This window comes from Oncorhynchus kisutch, linkage group LG1 (genome assembly GCF_002021735.2).
Source record: "Oncorhynchus kisutch isolate 150728-3 linkage group LG1, Okis_V2, whole genome shotgun sequence".
Classification (NCBI taxonomy): domain Eukaryota; kingdom Metazoa; phylum Chordata; class Actinopteri; order Salmoniformes; family Salmonidae; genus Oncorhynchus; species Oncorhynchus kisutch.
The window spans coordinates 70022893-70040681 of NC_034174.2; the positions used below are offsets into that span (position 1 = coordinate 70022893).

Here is a 17789-nt window from a genome sequence, read left to right on the forward strand (position 1 = left end):
CATCATTCTGTTTTTGATGGCTCAATAAATATTTGAGTAGGAAACGACCCCCTGGAGGCCTGTTTTATGATGCTAAACAACAACTAGCACTGCTGGTTCTGACTAAAGGGACGTCCAAAAGGTTTCCAAATGTTGCTGGGTTTATTGAGTAGCGGTGGCTTCATTTGAAAAGCAAATACTGCTGGATTGCTACCAGCTCTTTAAACACTCGTCTCACCTGAACAAGAAAGAAGAGGTGTTGTAATATTTTCTGTGTCTAAGCAGATGTGTCCCCCTGGGTCAAATGACCACTTCACCCCTGACAAAGACTTGTGTCTCACCCCCCCCCCCCACCCCCCTCACTCTGTTCTCATAGGATAAGCGTTTCCAGCTGTTTTCACCAACAGTGTTGAGATTGGTGGAGGGACAGAATCTTTCTCTATCTCGCATTCTCTCTCACACACAAGCACATATTTCTCTCATTCACACACACACACACACACACACACACACAGTGAGACAGTCTGGGGATTACTCCCTCCAGTTTCTTCTCACAGTGACTAGCTAGCGGTGATCCCAGGGGCATGGTAGCAACGGAAACTAGGCCAGAGAGAGGCCCATGAGACTGCACAGCCCCAAAACACAACTGAACACAACACTGGCCTGGGAATCACCAGCAACAACTAACAATGTGCAATACATGTAGTACGTCTAATGGTTGAGTAGGTCTATGTGGATCTGATGGCTGTTAGTGCATGATGTTCCTTGCAGGTTAGGTATAATATATGGTCTGTAAGCTACAACATCCCAAAAGCCTGCATGTGTGTAAATCTTAAAGAGATATTGATGTATAAGCACACTACAGGGAAATTCTGAAAATATAATATACTTGCCTGAGTGCATGATTATTTCAACAGCAACATGGAGTGTTTGAGTTGACAACATCGAGTATGATCATATTTAATGAGATTGATAACAACTTGTTTGTTAGCCATGTGTCGAGTCCCACGAGTCTGGAGTGTAATGAGATATTGATTTGTATGCCTGCTGTAGGCAAAGTTCAAAAATATCACTTTCCCAAGAGTACAGTAAGCTGCCTTGAGGGACCCATAGGTAGACTACAGTAGCCCTGTGTTCAATTGTACAACACAGAGGAGGACTACTGAATTCATGAGTTCATGATAAACATGTATGGGTAGTCTATCCTATCATTCACTTTGGCTATTGCCTGCATGATTCTAGACAGGAGGTACTGTACTAAACAGTGAATTTGTCTCATTAAATGTGTTTTTAGCTTGAATTGGCAATAAACTATGCCAGGTCTTGTGATTTATAATATAATAATATAATATATGCCATTTGGCAGATGCTTTTATCCAAAGCGACTTACAGTCATGCGTGCATACATTTTACGAATGGGTGGCCCCGGGAATCAAACCCACAACTGCCATGCTCTATCAACTGAACAACTTAAGTCATAAGTAGTATGTCATACCACCATTTATAACAAAGGTTGTTATCATTCTCATGACATAGTCTCTACAGATGTGGCATTCTAAGAAACTCCCGAGATATACAAAACTAGTCTATATTAGTTCCAGTTGAATAAAGCATCACAGTTCGGTTCTCAGGTTGTTGAAAAAGATACGCCACAAGTCGTAACCTGTCATTACTTATAGTGTCTGTATTGTCACTAGTTATAACCCTTCTTTATATTCATTTGTTAGGCTATAACACATTCAAATGAATGACTGGAATGACATATATGTTCTAAGAGGCCAGTGCCATACACAGAATATATAATCTACACAATTTGATAAACGGAGATATTGATTGGCAGACTGAATCAATAACTCATGAATCATTGGCTAGTTTAATCAAAACTGTAATGAGCTGCGATGACTGGTATAGGCTATAAGTGGTGAAACCTTTCACCGTGTATTCTATTCATAAATAGATACAGAATGTATGAGGTAGTCATTGTAGTTCGTATTTTGAATGGACCCAGGTAGGTAGATAAAGGGTGAGGGGGTATCCTACTCACGTAATGTTTGGACGGATTGCGCCGCTTCTCCACGTCCACGACTTTTACATCCAACACTGTCCGAAACTGCATCTTGACGTTGGAAATGGCTACAGCGTACACACACAATAAATGCAATATCCCAGTTCCTGTAGTAGGCTATAGCCTCTGCAGTTCAAGAAACGTTGGAGAAGAATTCAATAAGGACATTCATTGATTGGGTTGTCGATTCTAGCTAATGTTCCGGCGCAGGGAATCAAATGTCTTGCCTTGAGTATGCGTAATATACCCAAATGCAGAATATATCATAGTCCCTATCAATTTAAATATATCTTTAAATGGCTAAAACATTCTGCCCGAAATCCGAAAGGCGATATCTTCACGTTGGACAACAAGGCAGGCTGGCAAGCAGTCGCATGCTGAGAAGGAGGTCACCTCAAATAGGAAAGTGGAGCGAGTTCCTTTGTGTTGGACCACAATACCTTCAGCGAGGGGTGCATACCTGTAGGCTATATAGGGTTGGGGTAGACTGAAAAAGCCACCGAATTCACAGCCAAATGCCTCCAGAAGCAAGCAAGGCGCAGAGCAAATCTTTTTTTATGGGGGGGGGGGGGGGGGGGGGGGTTAGTGGGATGGGCTTGCTTGCCGTGCGTCCACCAGTGGGATCAAGCATTTGGGGTAAACTGTGCTAGAAGATTGAAGTCCCATATTCCAACTCATAGTTTATGGTATACTTGCATGTAGTTCTGTGTATCTTGGCATTGTCTATATGTTTGTATACATTTAGATATGTTGGAAAAGATGCGTAATCCTTGTAATAATATTCACGAGCTGTAATCCTTCCTCAAAGTGTTCCCAACAGTGGCTACAATGTAGCTAATGACAAGTAAAATGTGAACGTCACACTGCGCTTGGATCATGTAAGGATACTTTTTTATGAATGTGATTGGTTTCAGCATAACAATTTAACTCTTCATTATCAAAAGCATATATGGTTAAATAGCTATTTGATGCTTTTGTAATGGTTAGAACAACATTTGTTCTTTGGGCCTAGATAGCATAAACGATTCCATATATTGCTTCTTATGCCTCGCAGTTTCGTTGACAGCGGTGGCAACTGAGTCATAAGACGCTATAGGCTGCTCTCATCAATAGCTTGGACGTATGGATACAGATGTTTCAAAGTGGACCAATCAGCGAACGGGCTGCATCGCGGTGCATATTAAACGACGAAATACTGCCCCCGTGTGCAAAATGAGCATATGCTCCAAGTTTAATTCTAAATCCAGGTATTGTACACATCATTTATACAACTTTAGCACATTTTAAAATATATATATATATATTGCACAAAACTGTACTCCTTAAATATACATTCATACAAATGTACATAGCTCCAGCATGACTGATAGCGACTGACATCTTGAAGACGGCCATGTTAAGTAATAATCCAATTTATTAAGGCACACGTTATATATATTGTAATGGAACAGCAGGGAGCAGGTCTCGAACCCTCAACCTTCGAGCACGAGGTCCGGCGGCTATCGATTGTGCCCCAAAGGCATGCTCGTGTGGCAGACTCGATTTCCGCGCTTATAAACCCAGGGTCGTTACAATATTTTTCAAACGGGGAAAACAAAAACATGCGTTTCTTATTGGACAAGGTCGGATAGTACCTCCCCGTTTCACTCCCATTTCAGATAGTTTGTGGAATGTCCCAGAATGTCGCTGGTGCTGATGATGTCACTATTACACTCCAGAGCTTTGAGGACCAGCTCCAAGGCTGCCTTGCTCACGTTGCGACTGTACCTCTGTCTCACACTGGACAGGATGTGCAGGATGTGGCAACCCTTTTCCGCATCTGGCAACGCGAGAGAAATACCATCAATACATATTATAATACACTGGTATAGCACTGGGGGAGCAGTATATTGTAAAGTACTCTAAAGGGAGTAAGAAGAGGGGAAATGCCCTTACATTTCTCTCGTCTGCAATCTTCCCGAAGAATGTCTCTGATTGCCATGAGAAGATTCTTGTCCTGTTCCGTTACCTAAAGGGGTGAAATACGGTAGAATCAATACTTGTGTCATTCCAATATAACCTTCAGTCACCATAATAATACAATGAAAGATCAGTCTCAAAATCATTCATTCTTGTATGCTGAGCACTTTGCTTGTGTCCCACATCCCATGAGCCTCAGCATCAATGTGTTTGATGAGCTTCACATAGCACTGAGATCCTCTGTGATATCTATCTTGATGTGCTGCTGCTGCTTACATGGTAGACTTCATCCTGACATTTGACCTTGCGGAACACCAAGCCTTCGTCCTGCAGGATCTGAAGGCTCTTCTGGAGTAGCTCCCTGAGCTGTTTGAAAGATGTTGGTGGACCCGATGATGGACCAGCCTCAGGCTCCTAGCATCAAATCAGATTTTTTTTAAAATACGGTTCCACTTTAAAATGAACAGCTTAAAAGCTTAATGGTGCCTTCATAAACCCTTTATAATGCCTACATAGATGTTTCACAAATGATCTAGCCTATATGCATATACAGTGGGGAGAAGTATTTGATAACCTGCAAAATCTTACAATACAAAGCATGTAGAGGCCTGTCATTTTTATCATAGGTACACTTCAACTGTGAGAGACAGAATCTAAAACAAAAATCCAGAAAATCACATTGTATGATTTTTAAGTAATCATTAGCATTTTATTGCATGACACAAGTATTTGATCACATACCAACCAGTAAGAATTCAGGCTCTCACAGGCCTGTTAGTTTTTCTTTAAGAAGCCCTCCTGTTCTCCACTCATTACCTGTATTAACTGCACCTGTTTGAACTCATTACCTGTATAAAGACACACTCAATCAAACAGACTCCAACCTCTCCACAATGGCCAAGAACAAAGAGCTGTGTAAGGACATCAGGGATAAAATTGTAGACCTGCACAAGGCTGGGATGGGCTACAGGACAATAGGCAAGCAGCTTGGTGAGAAGGCAACAACTGTTGGCGCAATTATTAGAAAATGGAAGAAGTTCAAGATGACGGTCAATCACCCTCGGTCTGGGACTCCATGCAAGATCTCACCTCGTGGGGCATCAATGACCATGTGAAAGGTGAGGGATCTATCCAGAACTACACGGCAGGACCTGGTCAATGACCTGAAGAGAGCTGGGACCACAGTCTCAAAGAACCATTAGTAACACACTACGCCGTCATGGATTAAACTCCTGCAGCGCATGCAAGGTCCCCCTGCTCAAGCCAGCGCATGTCCAGGCCCGTCTGAAGTTTGCCAGTGGCCATCTGGATGATCCAGAGGAGGAATGGGAGAAGGTCATGTGGTCTGATGAGACAAAAAGAGCTTTATGGTCTAAACTCCACTCGCTGTGTTTGGAGGACCCCAACAACACCATCCCAACCGTGAAGCATGGAGGTGGAAACATCATTCTTTGGGGATGCTTTTCTGCAAAGGGGACAGGTCAACTGCACCGTATTGAGGGGAGGTTGGATGGGGCCATATATCGCGAGATCTTGGCCAACAACCTCCTTCCCTCAGTGAGAGCATTGAAGATGGGTTGTGGCTGGGTCTTCCAGCATGACAACGACCCGAAACACAACTAAGGAGTGGCTCCGTAAGAAGCATCTCAAGGTCCTGGAGTGGCCTAGCCAGTCTCCAGACCTGAACCCAATAGAAAATCTTTGGAGGGAGCTGAAAGTCTGTATTGCCCAGCAACAGCCCCAAAACCTGAAGGATCTGGAGAAGGTATGTATGGAGGAGTGGGCCAAAATCCCTGCTGCAGTGTGTGCAAACCTGGTCAAGAACTACCGGAATCTCTGTAATTGCAAACAAAGTTCTGTACCAAATATTAAGTTCTGCTTTTCTGATGTATCAAATACTTAGATCATGCAATAAAATACAAATGAATTACTTAAAAATCATACAATGTGATTTTTATTTATTTTTGTTTTAGATTCCGTCTCACAGTTGAAGTGTACCTATGATAAAAAAAATACAGACCTCTACATGCTTTGTAAGTAAGGAAACCATGCTAAATCAGCAGTGTATCAAATACTTGTTCTTCCCACTGTATGTGTACTTGTTCTGCTGCTGTCTTCTGAGGTTGTCTCGAGACCAGAGGCTGTAGAAGGTCCTGGACATCATAAGGTCTGAACCTGGTGACTTCTTTCTCTTTCAGGAAGTCCTTCAGGATACGAGTGGCTCTGCCAAGCAGATAGGAAGCAGAACCACTGCAGGAATATCAAATAAGCCATAAGATATTCACAAAAACATCACTAAATCAAAGTTTGAAGATATATCATGCATACTAGCCGAAATTATGCTGCTCCTCACTGACCGGCAATTGAATACATCTAAAGAGATTATTACCCTTGAATGTTAGGGTTCTGTGCACTGCTGTCCAGATGGAATGGTTTATCATAGCACTGTCTGTAGAGCTGAGGAACCTCCATCATCCAGGATATCTGGACCGCCATCACCGGGTCTGACACTTTATCTACAACCAACATATTGGGGGGCCATTAGAGATTGTATGGACAACAATATGTCAGGTTTAATAAACTGTGTATAGTTGCAAAATGCAGAAGTGTGTGTCCACATGCGCATGACTGTGCATGCCTGAGTCTGTGTGACCATGCTCATGTGTCACCTCTCCACTCACAGTAAGTAGAGGCCATTATCTCTCGCTGTTGTCTGGAGGTCTTGACGGGCCCTCGCACCCTGAGCAGTTCGCCTATCTCCAGGTGGGAGCTGCTATGTTTGGCTTGCCGTAGTTTCTTCAGCTCGTTGGCTGGGTTGAAGTCTTCACGAGCGCTGCTACCGAAGGACCTTGCCCCTGCTGAAGATATTACAGCCAACCGTGAACATGAACAGGGCTGACACACAGCTATAATGAGAATATCTGCACTTACGTGTAGCAGGGTCACCTTGCTCCCTCCACGGTTCATCTTTCCAGCAAAGGCTGTTTATAACACCAGTACCATCATCAACTGTGAAGCAATCATAACAGCAACCATGTTGGACTCAATGTTTGCATGTGGATAATAGTTTGATGTGAAGAGACAACGTAGGAATATTTCAAAATGAATCAACTGAGCTTCATCATTACCTCCGTAACAGAAGAAGTCTTCTCGCTCTCGTTTGTACACCACAGTCCCGAGCACATAAACTTTGAATATCGGGTGAGAGTTGTAGAAGTATATCCCTAGGTTAGGGGAAATTAAATGTGTTAGCTAGTAATGTTGAATAAACATGACAGTGGCATTCACGTTGTCAAAATTGAAGGTAAAAGTACCTGACACTTGACAGGACTCTCTCATCTGTAGGATGTCTTTGACATAGAGCCTGGTGAAAGCGTTGAACATGGGGTCCAGTCCCCACAACATTGAAGGTGGTTCCTCCCAGACACTATCCTCCTCTGGATCCTTCGCTTCAGGCTGCATACCATCATAGGCGACTCACAACACGCGATCAAAGACAATCAAAAGTAGCAAGCTAACCTACTTACTCTCGAACGATTACTCATCTCTCCCTCGCTTAGTTAGTTTGTTTTGCTTCGTTTTCCCGGGAAATGGTTTGATATTTGAGCAAATATTTGCACAGCTTCCGCTGAAGTCTGAGTTTCCGGTCACGTGAATTTCCCACACGTAAATATATAGATGTAAAAAAAACATATGAAAATAGAACAGATTAAATAAACTATGTATTTATGTTAACATATTTTACTCGTGAAGGACGATTATTAATATATGTAAATGTGGTAAAGATAACAATGTTGAAAAGTTTGCGGCTGCACGAGCGAATGCACGTCTCGCATGGGTATCTGGGACATGTCGTTTTAAGCAATATAATGAGAGAATAAAGAAACCCATCACTGTATCAGACTGTATTATCTCTCATATTGATGCAATTATTAGAATTGAACATTTTCAATATTAGGGTAAATGTGCAATCTTTTTTAATGAGGCTATATGGCTTTTCTTTCTCGTTAAATTTGACTTAGGATTTACAAAATGTTGCAGGGCTGAACAATAGGCCTGGACTATGAATATATTGAATAGGCCTCTACAAAATGTCGTACTCCTTAAAATATTATTTAAACGTTTTCTTTCATTTATGAATAATGTCTAACACATAATGCTAGCCTCCAGTGCTGAAGGTGGAAGCAACGTCCTCTAGGAGCTCTCTCCTCCAACATCGATCAAGCGTGAAGAAGTGAAAGAACTACAGTTGCGGGCTCATGGACGCGCATTTGAAACCAAATCCTCTAGATTACTGGACCCCGTGCTTCGCCAAGGGAAAGAAGATTGTCTTATCATACCAACGGTGTTTTTATTCGATATACAAACATTCAAGTGACTTTGGGGGATCGAATATAACATTTATTGGAATATAATTCATTTGAAGGGTCGATTCTGTACCTTCTCTGTTTGCTCTTTGGTTGAGGAAAGAGCCCTGCCGTTTGCGTTGTCAGGCCAGTGTTGGTTGTTCTGAGTTAAGGAACAGCAGCAACTTCCCGTGCTTACTTTGCACTGTGAAAGTCTATTCTTTGGACGGAAATACAATGCCAGGAGACATCAAAGTGAATATTGTTGGTGTAAGAATCAACAATAGCCCATGATGTCGTTGGAACTTAATTTTGTTATGGGATAACTGTGATATCGTTGCCATAATAACGGTTTGACCATCAATTATTTCAGTCTAACAGTATTTGAAATCATTCTGAATTGTTATAATACTGTAACCTATTGAATATGCCACCCCGGAGTCTGCTTGACTCAGAAGAACACAAGGGACCTAAGTAAACACAACAGTTCAAGTCCTGTGCGGTAGAACGCACTGATGATCTTCGAATTGCTGGATATTCATTCCTTTGTCAACTGTCTATCTGAAGAAGGCTGGCTTGAAAATGGCATCCTTTTTCAATTTCCGTAAAATCTTTAAATTGGGTGCTGAGAAGAAGAAGAAACAGTATGAGCATGTCCACAGAGACGAGAACCCAGAGGAGATATGGGAGATCATTGGAGAACTGGGGGATGGAGCCTTTGGGAAAGTCTATAAGGTAGGATAGGTCCTTTTGAGTCATCGTAGACCTCTTCTGATTTGTTGTAGCAATGATGATGACATTGTAAACACGTTACACTTACAGTTTAACACCATCTTTCAAGAGTCATGTCATGTGTGTGTTCGTCTCCGACCACACTGCTGTAACCAATTGGAGTAATAAATCTTACATCGTGTTCCTTGGAATTCTTCCCTTCGGCTACGACTGGAAATGTTACTTCTTACTCTTATGATTAGGACTAAGCCCAACATTGGATTAATGACTGCCATTCCTTTCATTTTGGTCAGCATTGCCAACTACACTGTCTCCAGTCCCCACACACACATACAAGCATGCACACACACACACAGCTATTTCTTCCCAAGCTCTGAATGTTAAGCCTTTCACAGCAGCCCTAAACCGTGTTAGATGAGTCGCAATACATTGTGGCATTGTTTTCACCGACCTCGATGCAGAGCAAAAAGCATTGTTTAAATGAGTGACATTGAATGTGATCACCCGTGAGTGGAGGGCCAAGACCAGTAGCAGGGTGCTTTGTCGACGCTTTAACAATTAGCTTGTTTGTTCTTCTGTAGCCACCAGCCTATTTTTGGGCATGGTGTAACGGTATAATAATAGCCATCTGGATCCCTACCATGATTGTGCTCTGTTTTCAATTTATTTCTGATCTATTATGGTTTCCAAATCTAACTATTACTTGTCGTAGAGAATCCCATATGCCTTCGTCAGTTTAGTAACAGATGCCATGTGAAGTTGACGACTCCTACAACCAAACTGTTGGCTGCTCCATGAACAAAGCACAGCCACATTTACTCTACATTTACTAAGAATAGTAAATAATGGACCATCCTGGCACTACTAGAGCTACAACAGGCCAAATCGAATATGCTGCAATCTCATGATGAGTCACCCTATTTGAACCGGCCTCCAAACTCCCCATCCATTCATAGTGAAAGAGAAGTGTGTGTGTGTGCTGAATATGGATCCATCCTGTGAATGTGATCATGTGTAATGTGATAATACGGGATAATGTATTAAAATCATTTGAATGGCAGACATGACCTGAGGAACACAACCAAGTTTAAGAGGAAGTGCCATATCACTGCTGTCCGCATCCAGCACATCCTGCTATGAGACACGACCAAAACAAACGGCAGACAGTTCCACTTCAAATGGAATTGGGACTTGTGCTGCGATGGTCGTCATCGAAGATGTGAAAAATACATTTTGAGAAAAAGTGTCAGTTTGCTGCTTTTAGTTTTTTTTGCGAACATCATGTGAAATCTGATCTCAACTCTTCTCTTGACTCCTATGATGAGAGCAACAATGGGATCCATTCTATTCTATAATTTCCACAAAGCCCCCCCAAAAAATAACTCGCTCACTCTAACCTTGGTACGTCTTCCGCGAACGTCAACAGAACTCAAGTCTATTCCATTGTCAGAATCCACCATAATAACCCTCTCACTTCTACCTGTGTGTCTCTTAGGCCCAGAACAAGCAAACAGGCATTCTGGCTGCAGCTAAAGTGATCGACACCAAGACGGAGGAGGAGCTGGAGGACTATATGGTAGAGATCGATATCCTGGCCTCCTGCGACCATCACAACATAGTGAAGCTGCTGGACGCCTTCTACTACGACAGCAAGCTATGGGTGAGTAGGGAGTGGCGTTCTCAGCGGAGGTTGGGCTTTGTTAGCGGTGTTGCTGTGATAGTGTACTGATGTTAGTAATAGCACAAACTCTTGAAGGTCTATTCACCGGAACATTGGTTGTGAGATGGAATGGTTTATGGAGAATCAGCTAAGATTTAGCAGTGTGCTGCAGTGTCGTCCTTCGCTGGGGCCCCTTAACTAGGCTATTATGAGTTGTGAGGACTGACCTGTGTCATGGCTGTCAGTACAATGGAATGTTCATCCTCCTCTCACACCTACGCTACCTCGGTTATTGTCTTCCCAGGTCAAAGTTCAAACGAGCACGTACACTAGCAGCATTTATTGTAGTTTATTGCCATATTTTATATAGAAATTCATTTTTGTATTACAGTGTATTATTATATTGCCTTTTTCATCGTCACGATATCACTGAGTGATGTTGTGTCTTTCTGTCACCTCCCAAAATAACTAGAGTCCATCCATATAACCCTCTCTTTGTGTACACATTGTTCTAGTCCTCACCTTGGGGGATGGTGGTCACTTCCTGTGAATTTTGATTGGATTTGGAGATCTAGTTTCAGATGACTTTTCCCGGGGCACACCTGTGTCCGTAGATAAGGATGACATAATTGCATTGGGAAAGTGGTCATGCATAAATTAGGACATTTGTGCGATCATATCTAACTAGCTAGTAATAAGGGACCATCTGTTTTGTTTTGGTCTTCTTGGCATAGGACACCTAAAATGAACCAAGCTATATAGGAATATAATACAAAATAATACCTATAAAACAAAGGCATTTCCACCTTTTTATTCAGGAAAAGTGGATTCAACAAATGATACGTAATATAACATCTAAATCCACAAGGTCAGTTCTTCTAAGGTGCTACCTGATAGGTTACATACCCTAGCCTCCCAAGAGCTCCAAAGCAGAACGAGACAAAAGCTCCATCGCTTTTTTCAAGCTGTGATGATTACCTGCAGTATTTGGTGACACTGCAGCTCTGTTGAGTGCTCAGCCCTTTCCTCTCCATTGTCTGCTGAACAATGGCTTCTAGACCAATGGAGGTTGTGTATTGATTATTATCTAGGCTTTTTTATTTAGCCTTTATTTAACAAGGCAAGTCAATTAAGAACAAATGCTTATTTTACAATGACGGCCCGGTAACAGTGGGTTAACTGCCTTGTTCAGGTGTAGAACGTCAGATTTTTACCTTGTCCGCTCAGGGGATTCGATCTAACAACCTTTCGGTTGCTGGCGCAAGGCTCTAACCACTAGGCTACCTGCCACTTACATGGTAGCTGGTGTGTAACTAGAGAGAGCAAGAGATGAGCACAGGAGCTCTTGCTGTAGATGAAAGACTTGACGTTCTAAAAGGCTGTGTCGAGGTCAAGTCTGGAGAGGGATTTATTTAGTCTTCCTCATTTGATATGGCTCTAATAACAATGTGGTAAAACCATATTATGTTTTTTAAGGGGTTAGATTAGGGACAGTAGCCATTTTATGTTTCCTCAATTTCACTTGGGTTTCCACAATGTGTGACTGAAGCTAACTCTTTTACCATGCACATACCCACTTTGCAAGTAATTGGATAGACGGGCAGCTAAAGGTCCCGAAGCTTCTGCACATGTACAGGATTCTCTACTTTGCCCACAGTCTCTGCTCTACTCGTAGAGAACAGGCCACTCTGGCGAACTGTGCTTGTTTAATAAAGTTAGATCAAAGCTGAATCAATGTCTGCGAGATCACTCAATGATGGTATTCTACGTAACTGAACGACATGTGCTTTGATTGAAACCAAACACGTGTAGGCTACAGATGAACACCATCTGCTCTAAAATGTGCCCACTGTACATCATTCAAAAGAACGCTGTAGGCTACCTCGGAACAACACTGTAGGCTACCTCGGAACAACACTGTAGGCTACCTCGAAATAACTCAAGAAGATCTACAGTGCCTTCGGAAGTATTCAGACCCTTCGACTTTTTCCACATTTTGTTATGTTACAGCCTTATTCTAAAATTGATTAAATAGTCCCCCCCCCCCTCATCAATCTACACGCAATACCCCATAATGACAAATCAAAAACAGGTTTTTTTAAATAAAAAAACTGAAATATCACATTCAGACCCTTCACTCAGTACTTTGTTGAAGCACCTTTGGCAGCGATTACAGCCTTCAGCCTTCTTGGGTATGAGGCTACAAGCTTGGCACACCTGTATTTGGGGAGTTTTTCCCTTTCTTCTCTGCAGATCCTCTCAAGTTCTGTCAGGTTGGATGGGGAGCGTTGCTGCACAGCTATTTTTAGGTGTCTCCAGAGATGTTCAATCAGGTTCAAGTTCGGGCTCTGGCTGGGCCACTCAAGGACATTCAGAGACTTGTCGGGAAGCCACTCCTGCATTGTCTTGACTGAGTCCGTTGTCCTGATTTGAAGGTGAACCTTTGTTCCAGTCTGAGCTCTCTGGAGACGATTTTCATCAAGGATCTCTCCTGTGCTTTGCTCCATTCATCTTTGCCTCGATCCTGACTAGTCTCCCAGTCCCTGCTGCTGAAAAACATACATCATGCTGCCACCACCGTGCTTCACTGAAGGAATGGTTCCAGGTTTCTTCCAGACGTGACGCTTGGCATTCAGGCCAAATAGTTCAATCTTGGTTTCATCAGACCAGAGAATCTCTTTTCTCATGGTCTGAGAGTCTTTAGGTGCCTTTTGGCAAACTCCAAGCGGGCTGTCGGGTGCCTTTAACTGAGGAGTGGCTTCTGTCTGGCCACTCTACCATAAAGGCCTGATTTGATGGAGTGCTGCAGAGGTGGCTGTTCTTCTGGAAGGTTCTCCCATCTCCACAGAGGAACTCTAGACCTCTGTCAGAGTGACCATCGGGTTCTTGGTCACCTCCCTGACCAAGGCCCTTCTCCCCCAATTGCTCAATTTGGCCGGGCAGCCAGCTCTAGGGAGTTTTGGTGGTTCCAAATTTCTCCCATTTTAAGACTGATAGAGGCCACTGTGTTCTTGGGGACCTTCAATGCTGCATAAATGTTTTGGTAACCTTCCCCATATCTGTGACTCGACACAATCCTGTTTCGGAGAACTACGGACAATTCCTTCGACCTCATGGCTTGGTTTTTGCTCTGACATACACGGTCAACTGTGGGACCTTATATAGACAGGTATGTGCCTTTCCAAATAATGTCCAATCTATTGGATTTACCACAGGTGGACTCCAATCAAGTTGTACAAACATCTCAAGGTTGATCAATGGAAACAGGATGCAACTGAACTCAATTTCGAGTCTCATAGCAAAGGGGTTTGAATAGTTATGTAAATAGTGTTTTTTTTTTATGAATTTGCAAAAAATTCTACAAACCCGTTTTCGCTTTGTCATTATGGGGTATTGTGTGTAGATTGCTGAGAAATATATATTGAATCCATTTTAGGATAAGGCGATTTTTTTTTTTGTTGAAAAAGTCAAGGGGTCTGAATACTTTCCGAAGGCACAGTAAATGCATATCCCCATGAAACTGAATGAGATCAAATGGTTGGTATGCAGATGCTTCATGGACTTTTCACTGGTAAAACTCAAATAATTATCATTAACGATTGACAGTGAGAAATGATGAATGGAGGGTGACAACAACATTATTTGCGTAAAGGTAAAGAAACATGCGCAGTAAGTGATTCAGATCTTCAGCTCTGGGGAAAAGGGACGGAGGGGGCTGTTACCTACGGATGCGCAGACTAAGCCATTCTAATTTCCTATCCTAACCCCAATGTACTTGACCTTAGACTGTTATGCCTAATCACGGGTCAGATCATATGCCTATTTTGTCAGACGTTGCATATCTTTGTCTCCCAAACCAACATTTACCTGACCTTTTAACCTTTGTTTAGGATCTTAGCCACACAGCTGCTATCTCAGAGTTGTGTCCTCCTTCTCTCTCTGCACCACATGAATGGCTCCTCAGAGGGCTGTGTGCTGGGAGAGGAAGTCATGGTGACAGCCCTGTAGTTCCTCTCTACCCGCCTGCCACTGTAAAGACCCACTGTTTGGCCTATTGTACACGATTGTACATGCAGCTGGACCAAAACAACAGCTCGCCTACCAGTGAAACAACACCACAAAGGGCCTGTATGAATGGCAAGGCTGTTTCAAGGCTTAGGCGGAGCATACTGTCTTATTTTACAAGAGTTTTGTTGGGTAGAATGAAAGGTTTTTGTTGAATTTTATGTTCGATATGGTTGTAATAAGGCTAAGCTAAGAATTGGTTCATCTTTTGTAAAAACATCACAGCACAGTCTCAAAATATATGGCAAATAGAAATCAACTGGATGGTGTTCAGAGATAGATGGGAGGGGTTGAGTGGAGCTGGGACTAAAAACAAACAAAAAGAGAACTATTGTAAAATATACTGTGTCCGTGAAATGTATATAGTATGTATAATCTGGAAGTAGAAGCCTAAGAGTTGTTGTCCATTAGTTTACTCCAATTTGGGTTGGTAGGGTTAGGGGAACATAGTAAAGGATTTTTGTTGTTGTTATATATATTTACAAAAAATATATTTACAAAAAATATATGGGGGATTGGAAATGATGCAGACAATTACATTGATGGAAGCCACAATCTATCTGCAATATTAAAGCTGGTCTACCCACTAAAAAAATGTAAATAAAAACAAATTAGTTCTTCTTAGAAAGGTCACACGGGTCATTGTTGCAATAATTATGTTTGACTCTAAACCTCAATAGGTGAACAGGTCAACTTCCCTCTAAATACTAGCCAAAAGGAGAATATAGAGTACCTATAATTTCTCATTGACTGTTACATTGAGGAAGTGTGTTTTGTCTTCCTCTTCTTGGCACCAAATATGTCTTCCATTGTTTCACTGTCAGTAGGATTTCTCTATTCTACTCAGCCCGAACTAACTACATGTTTTACTGTATTGAGCACAGTAGGGCTGTGGATAAATTGAGCTTGTTTTTTTGTTTTTGTTAGCCTAATTCTCTGTTGTGTCCGTAGTGTTAGCAGCATGCTAGGCTAGGTTAGGCTATAGCCCTGATACAGTCCAAAGTCTATTGACATATCAGGACTATGCTAGTCGAACGATACTACCCCCCCCCCTACACTGAATGGCTAGGTGTCTCTCTCCTCCGAATACCTAGCCTTATCGCTTCTGCAGCTCAAGCTAGCCCCCTCCCACCTGAGGCGTGCATGGAAACTACTAATCCTATTTGGGGAAAGGGCTATGTTCTGGCTAGCGATGCTAGGCTAGGCTGCATGTGTATACTCTGAGAAAGCCTTCAGAGCAAAGCAACAGAATGTCCCCTCTGACCAATCCTCTTACCTCCGCGGCGCAAGGCAATCATATTGAGAGCTCCTTGAAACCATTTAAGGCTCAGCAGGTTTCATTCACTGAACCTGGCAGGAGGAGATTCACTGTTCAACTCACTTTCAAGTTGTTTTACACAGCAGGGCCTGTATACACAAAACGTCTCCGTAGGAGTTCTGATCTAAGATCAGGTCCTCTCTAATGTCCATATAATCAAATTCATTCATTGATTTAAAAGGGAAAACTGATCCTAGATTAGAACGCCTACTCTGAGACACTCTGAGTATACTGGCCACAAACCGGGGAGTTTTGTCTTTAAAAGAAGGAGACTTTTAAAGTGTTGTTTGTACATGAAGCAGGTGACGGGGGGGGTTAAGTATGGAGGGGAGAAGGTTGCTGGTCCATAGTGTAACTACTTAGGCCTATGTGATGGATAGGATAGGTTGAGTTAAGTGTGTTGCTCCTGATATCAATGAACTTGAGACCCTTTTAAGATCCTTTGCATTGCATTGTAAGGCTACTGGGTCCAGATAGGACTCCATTGACAAAGACCACATGACACAGTGACTTGTTGGCCTGTAGTACGATGGAAAAGGCTCTTACTTTGTGTCGCTGTAAACACTCACTATTGTTTGTTGTGAATGTATGGTGCGTTTACCTGTTACTGTTAGCTGTTATGGTATTTTAACCTCATTAGATGAATGCTGTTCGGTTTCTTTAATCCACTGTACTGCATCTACCGTAACCATTCTTCTCTTATTTTGCAGATCCTGATAGAGTTCTGTGCGGGTGGAGCGGTGGATGCCGTCATGCTGGGTGAGTCAGTCTTCCTACATCCTACTTCTAAAGAATGTGATAAGCAGAGGAGCGATAAATCACTGGTCACAATGGTAACACCTTGAACATTATTACGTGACTGAAACGTGATGGATATAACGGTATAGTAACAGTTAACTGATATTGAACTACCAGTGATTAGCACCAACACGATGTAGACCATCCTCATACTGCATTGATAAGGTGTCCGTATTAGCATTCTTCATTGATACAGCCGTTAGCCAGCTCAGTCCTGTTACTGAGGGTGTGCGTGTGACTGCGTGAGTGAAACCCAGTGTGTGAGGAGGAATGCGAAGTATGTGTTTATGTGGCCCCGGTCCCTCAGAGCTAGAGAGGCCCCTGACGGAGCCCCAGATCCGGGTGGTGTGTAAGCAGACCCTCCAGGCCCTCCTCTACCTCCATGACAACAAGGTGATCCACAGAGACCTGAAGGCGGGGAACATCCTGCTATCCCTGAACGGAGACGTCAAACTGGGTAAGAGACTGGGGAAGAGGGGCTGGGAGTTACCTAACCCTGTGTGTTTCACAAACCTCTCCCTGGGGACCCGCAGCCGTTCCATGTATTAGAACTATTCCACAGCTAACACACCTGATTCAACTGGTCAACTATCAAACCCTGGGATAGGTGTTTCAGGTGATGTAGTTCAGGGCTACATCAAAATTGTGAAATGTCCAGGGGTCCCCTAGGAGACGTTTGAAAACCACTGTCCTAACCAACTCTCTGAGCTTAGCATGTACATTTAGTCCTTTAGTAGAAGTCATAGTAAAAATCACTACCATACACTCTTAGAAAAAAGGTTATTCGGCTGTCGCTCCACCATTTTGCTGGTTGCTAAAATTCTAATAGTTCGACATATTTTCAGTTTGTAACAAAACAAGCAGTGT

The 17789-nt window shown here is 42.6% G+C and overlaps 3 protein-coding genes across 7 annotated transcripts in view; 1 reads left to right on the forward strand and 2 right to left on the reverse strand.

Annotated features, from left to right (window-relative positions):
- Nucleotides 1–2576, reverse strand: part of LOC109907938 (SH3 and PX domain-containing protein 2A) — a 107619-nt gene extending 105043 nt beyond the window's left edge. Inside the window, exon 1 of the mRNA XM_031831354.1 lies at nucleotides 2024–2576. Within this exon, the coding sequence (XP_031687214.1) occupies nucleotides 2024–2095 (72 nt within the window). The 5' untranslated portion in view covers nucleotides 2096–2576. The remainder of the gene's footprint in view (nucleotides 1–2023) is intronic.
- An 892-nt stretch (nucleotides 2577–3468) lies between these two features.
- Nucleotides 3469–7662, reverse strand: LOC109888130 (CST complex subunit STN1). Of its 5 annotated transcripts, none has more exons than XM_031831391.1 (9): nucleotides 7318–7662; nucleotides 7132–7227; nucleotides 6935–7012; nucleotides 6685–6858; nucleotides 6393–6519; nucleotides 6103–6253; nucleotides 4280–4417; nucleotides 3980–4052; nucleotides 3469–3863 (listed from the first exon to the last, which is right to left on the reverse strand). In XM_031831391.1, the coding sequence occupies exons 1-9, from the start codon at nucleotides 7463–7465 to the stop codon at nucleotides 3688–3690; spliced, it is 1161 nt and encodes a 386-aa protein (XP_031687251.1). In that variant the 5' UTR covers nucleotides 7466–7662; the 3' UTR covers nucleotides 3469–3687. The 5 variants fall into 5 exon arrangements, with proteins under 5 accessions (XP_031687251.1, XP_020335009.1, XP_031687245.1 ...); XM_020479420.2 differs by having other exon boundaries at nucleotides 6079–6253; XM_031831385.1 differs by having other exon boundaries at nucleotides 6079–6226; nucleotides 6685–6861.
- Nucleotides 7663–8268: 606 nt separating this feature from the next.
- Nucleotides 8269–17789, forward strand: part of LOC109907214 (serine/threonine-protein kinase 10) — a 35113-nt gene continuing 25592 nt past the window's right edge. Inside the window, exons 1-4 of the mRNA XM_031831368.1 lie at nucleotides 8269–9084; nucleotides 10577–10741; nucleotides 16835–16883; nucleotides 17230–17379. Coding sequence (XP_031687228.1) covers nucleotides 8932–9084; nucleotides 10577–10741; nucleotides 16835–16883; nucleotides 17230–17379 — 517 coding nt within the window. The 5' untranslated portion in view covers nucleotides 8269–8931. The remainder of the gene's footprint in view (nucleotides 9085–10576; nucleotides 10742–16834; nucleotides 16884–17229; nucleotides 17380–17789) is intronic.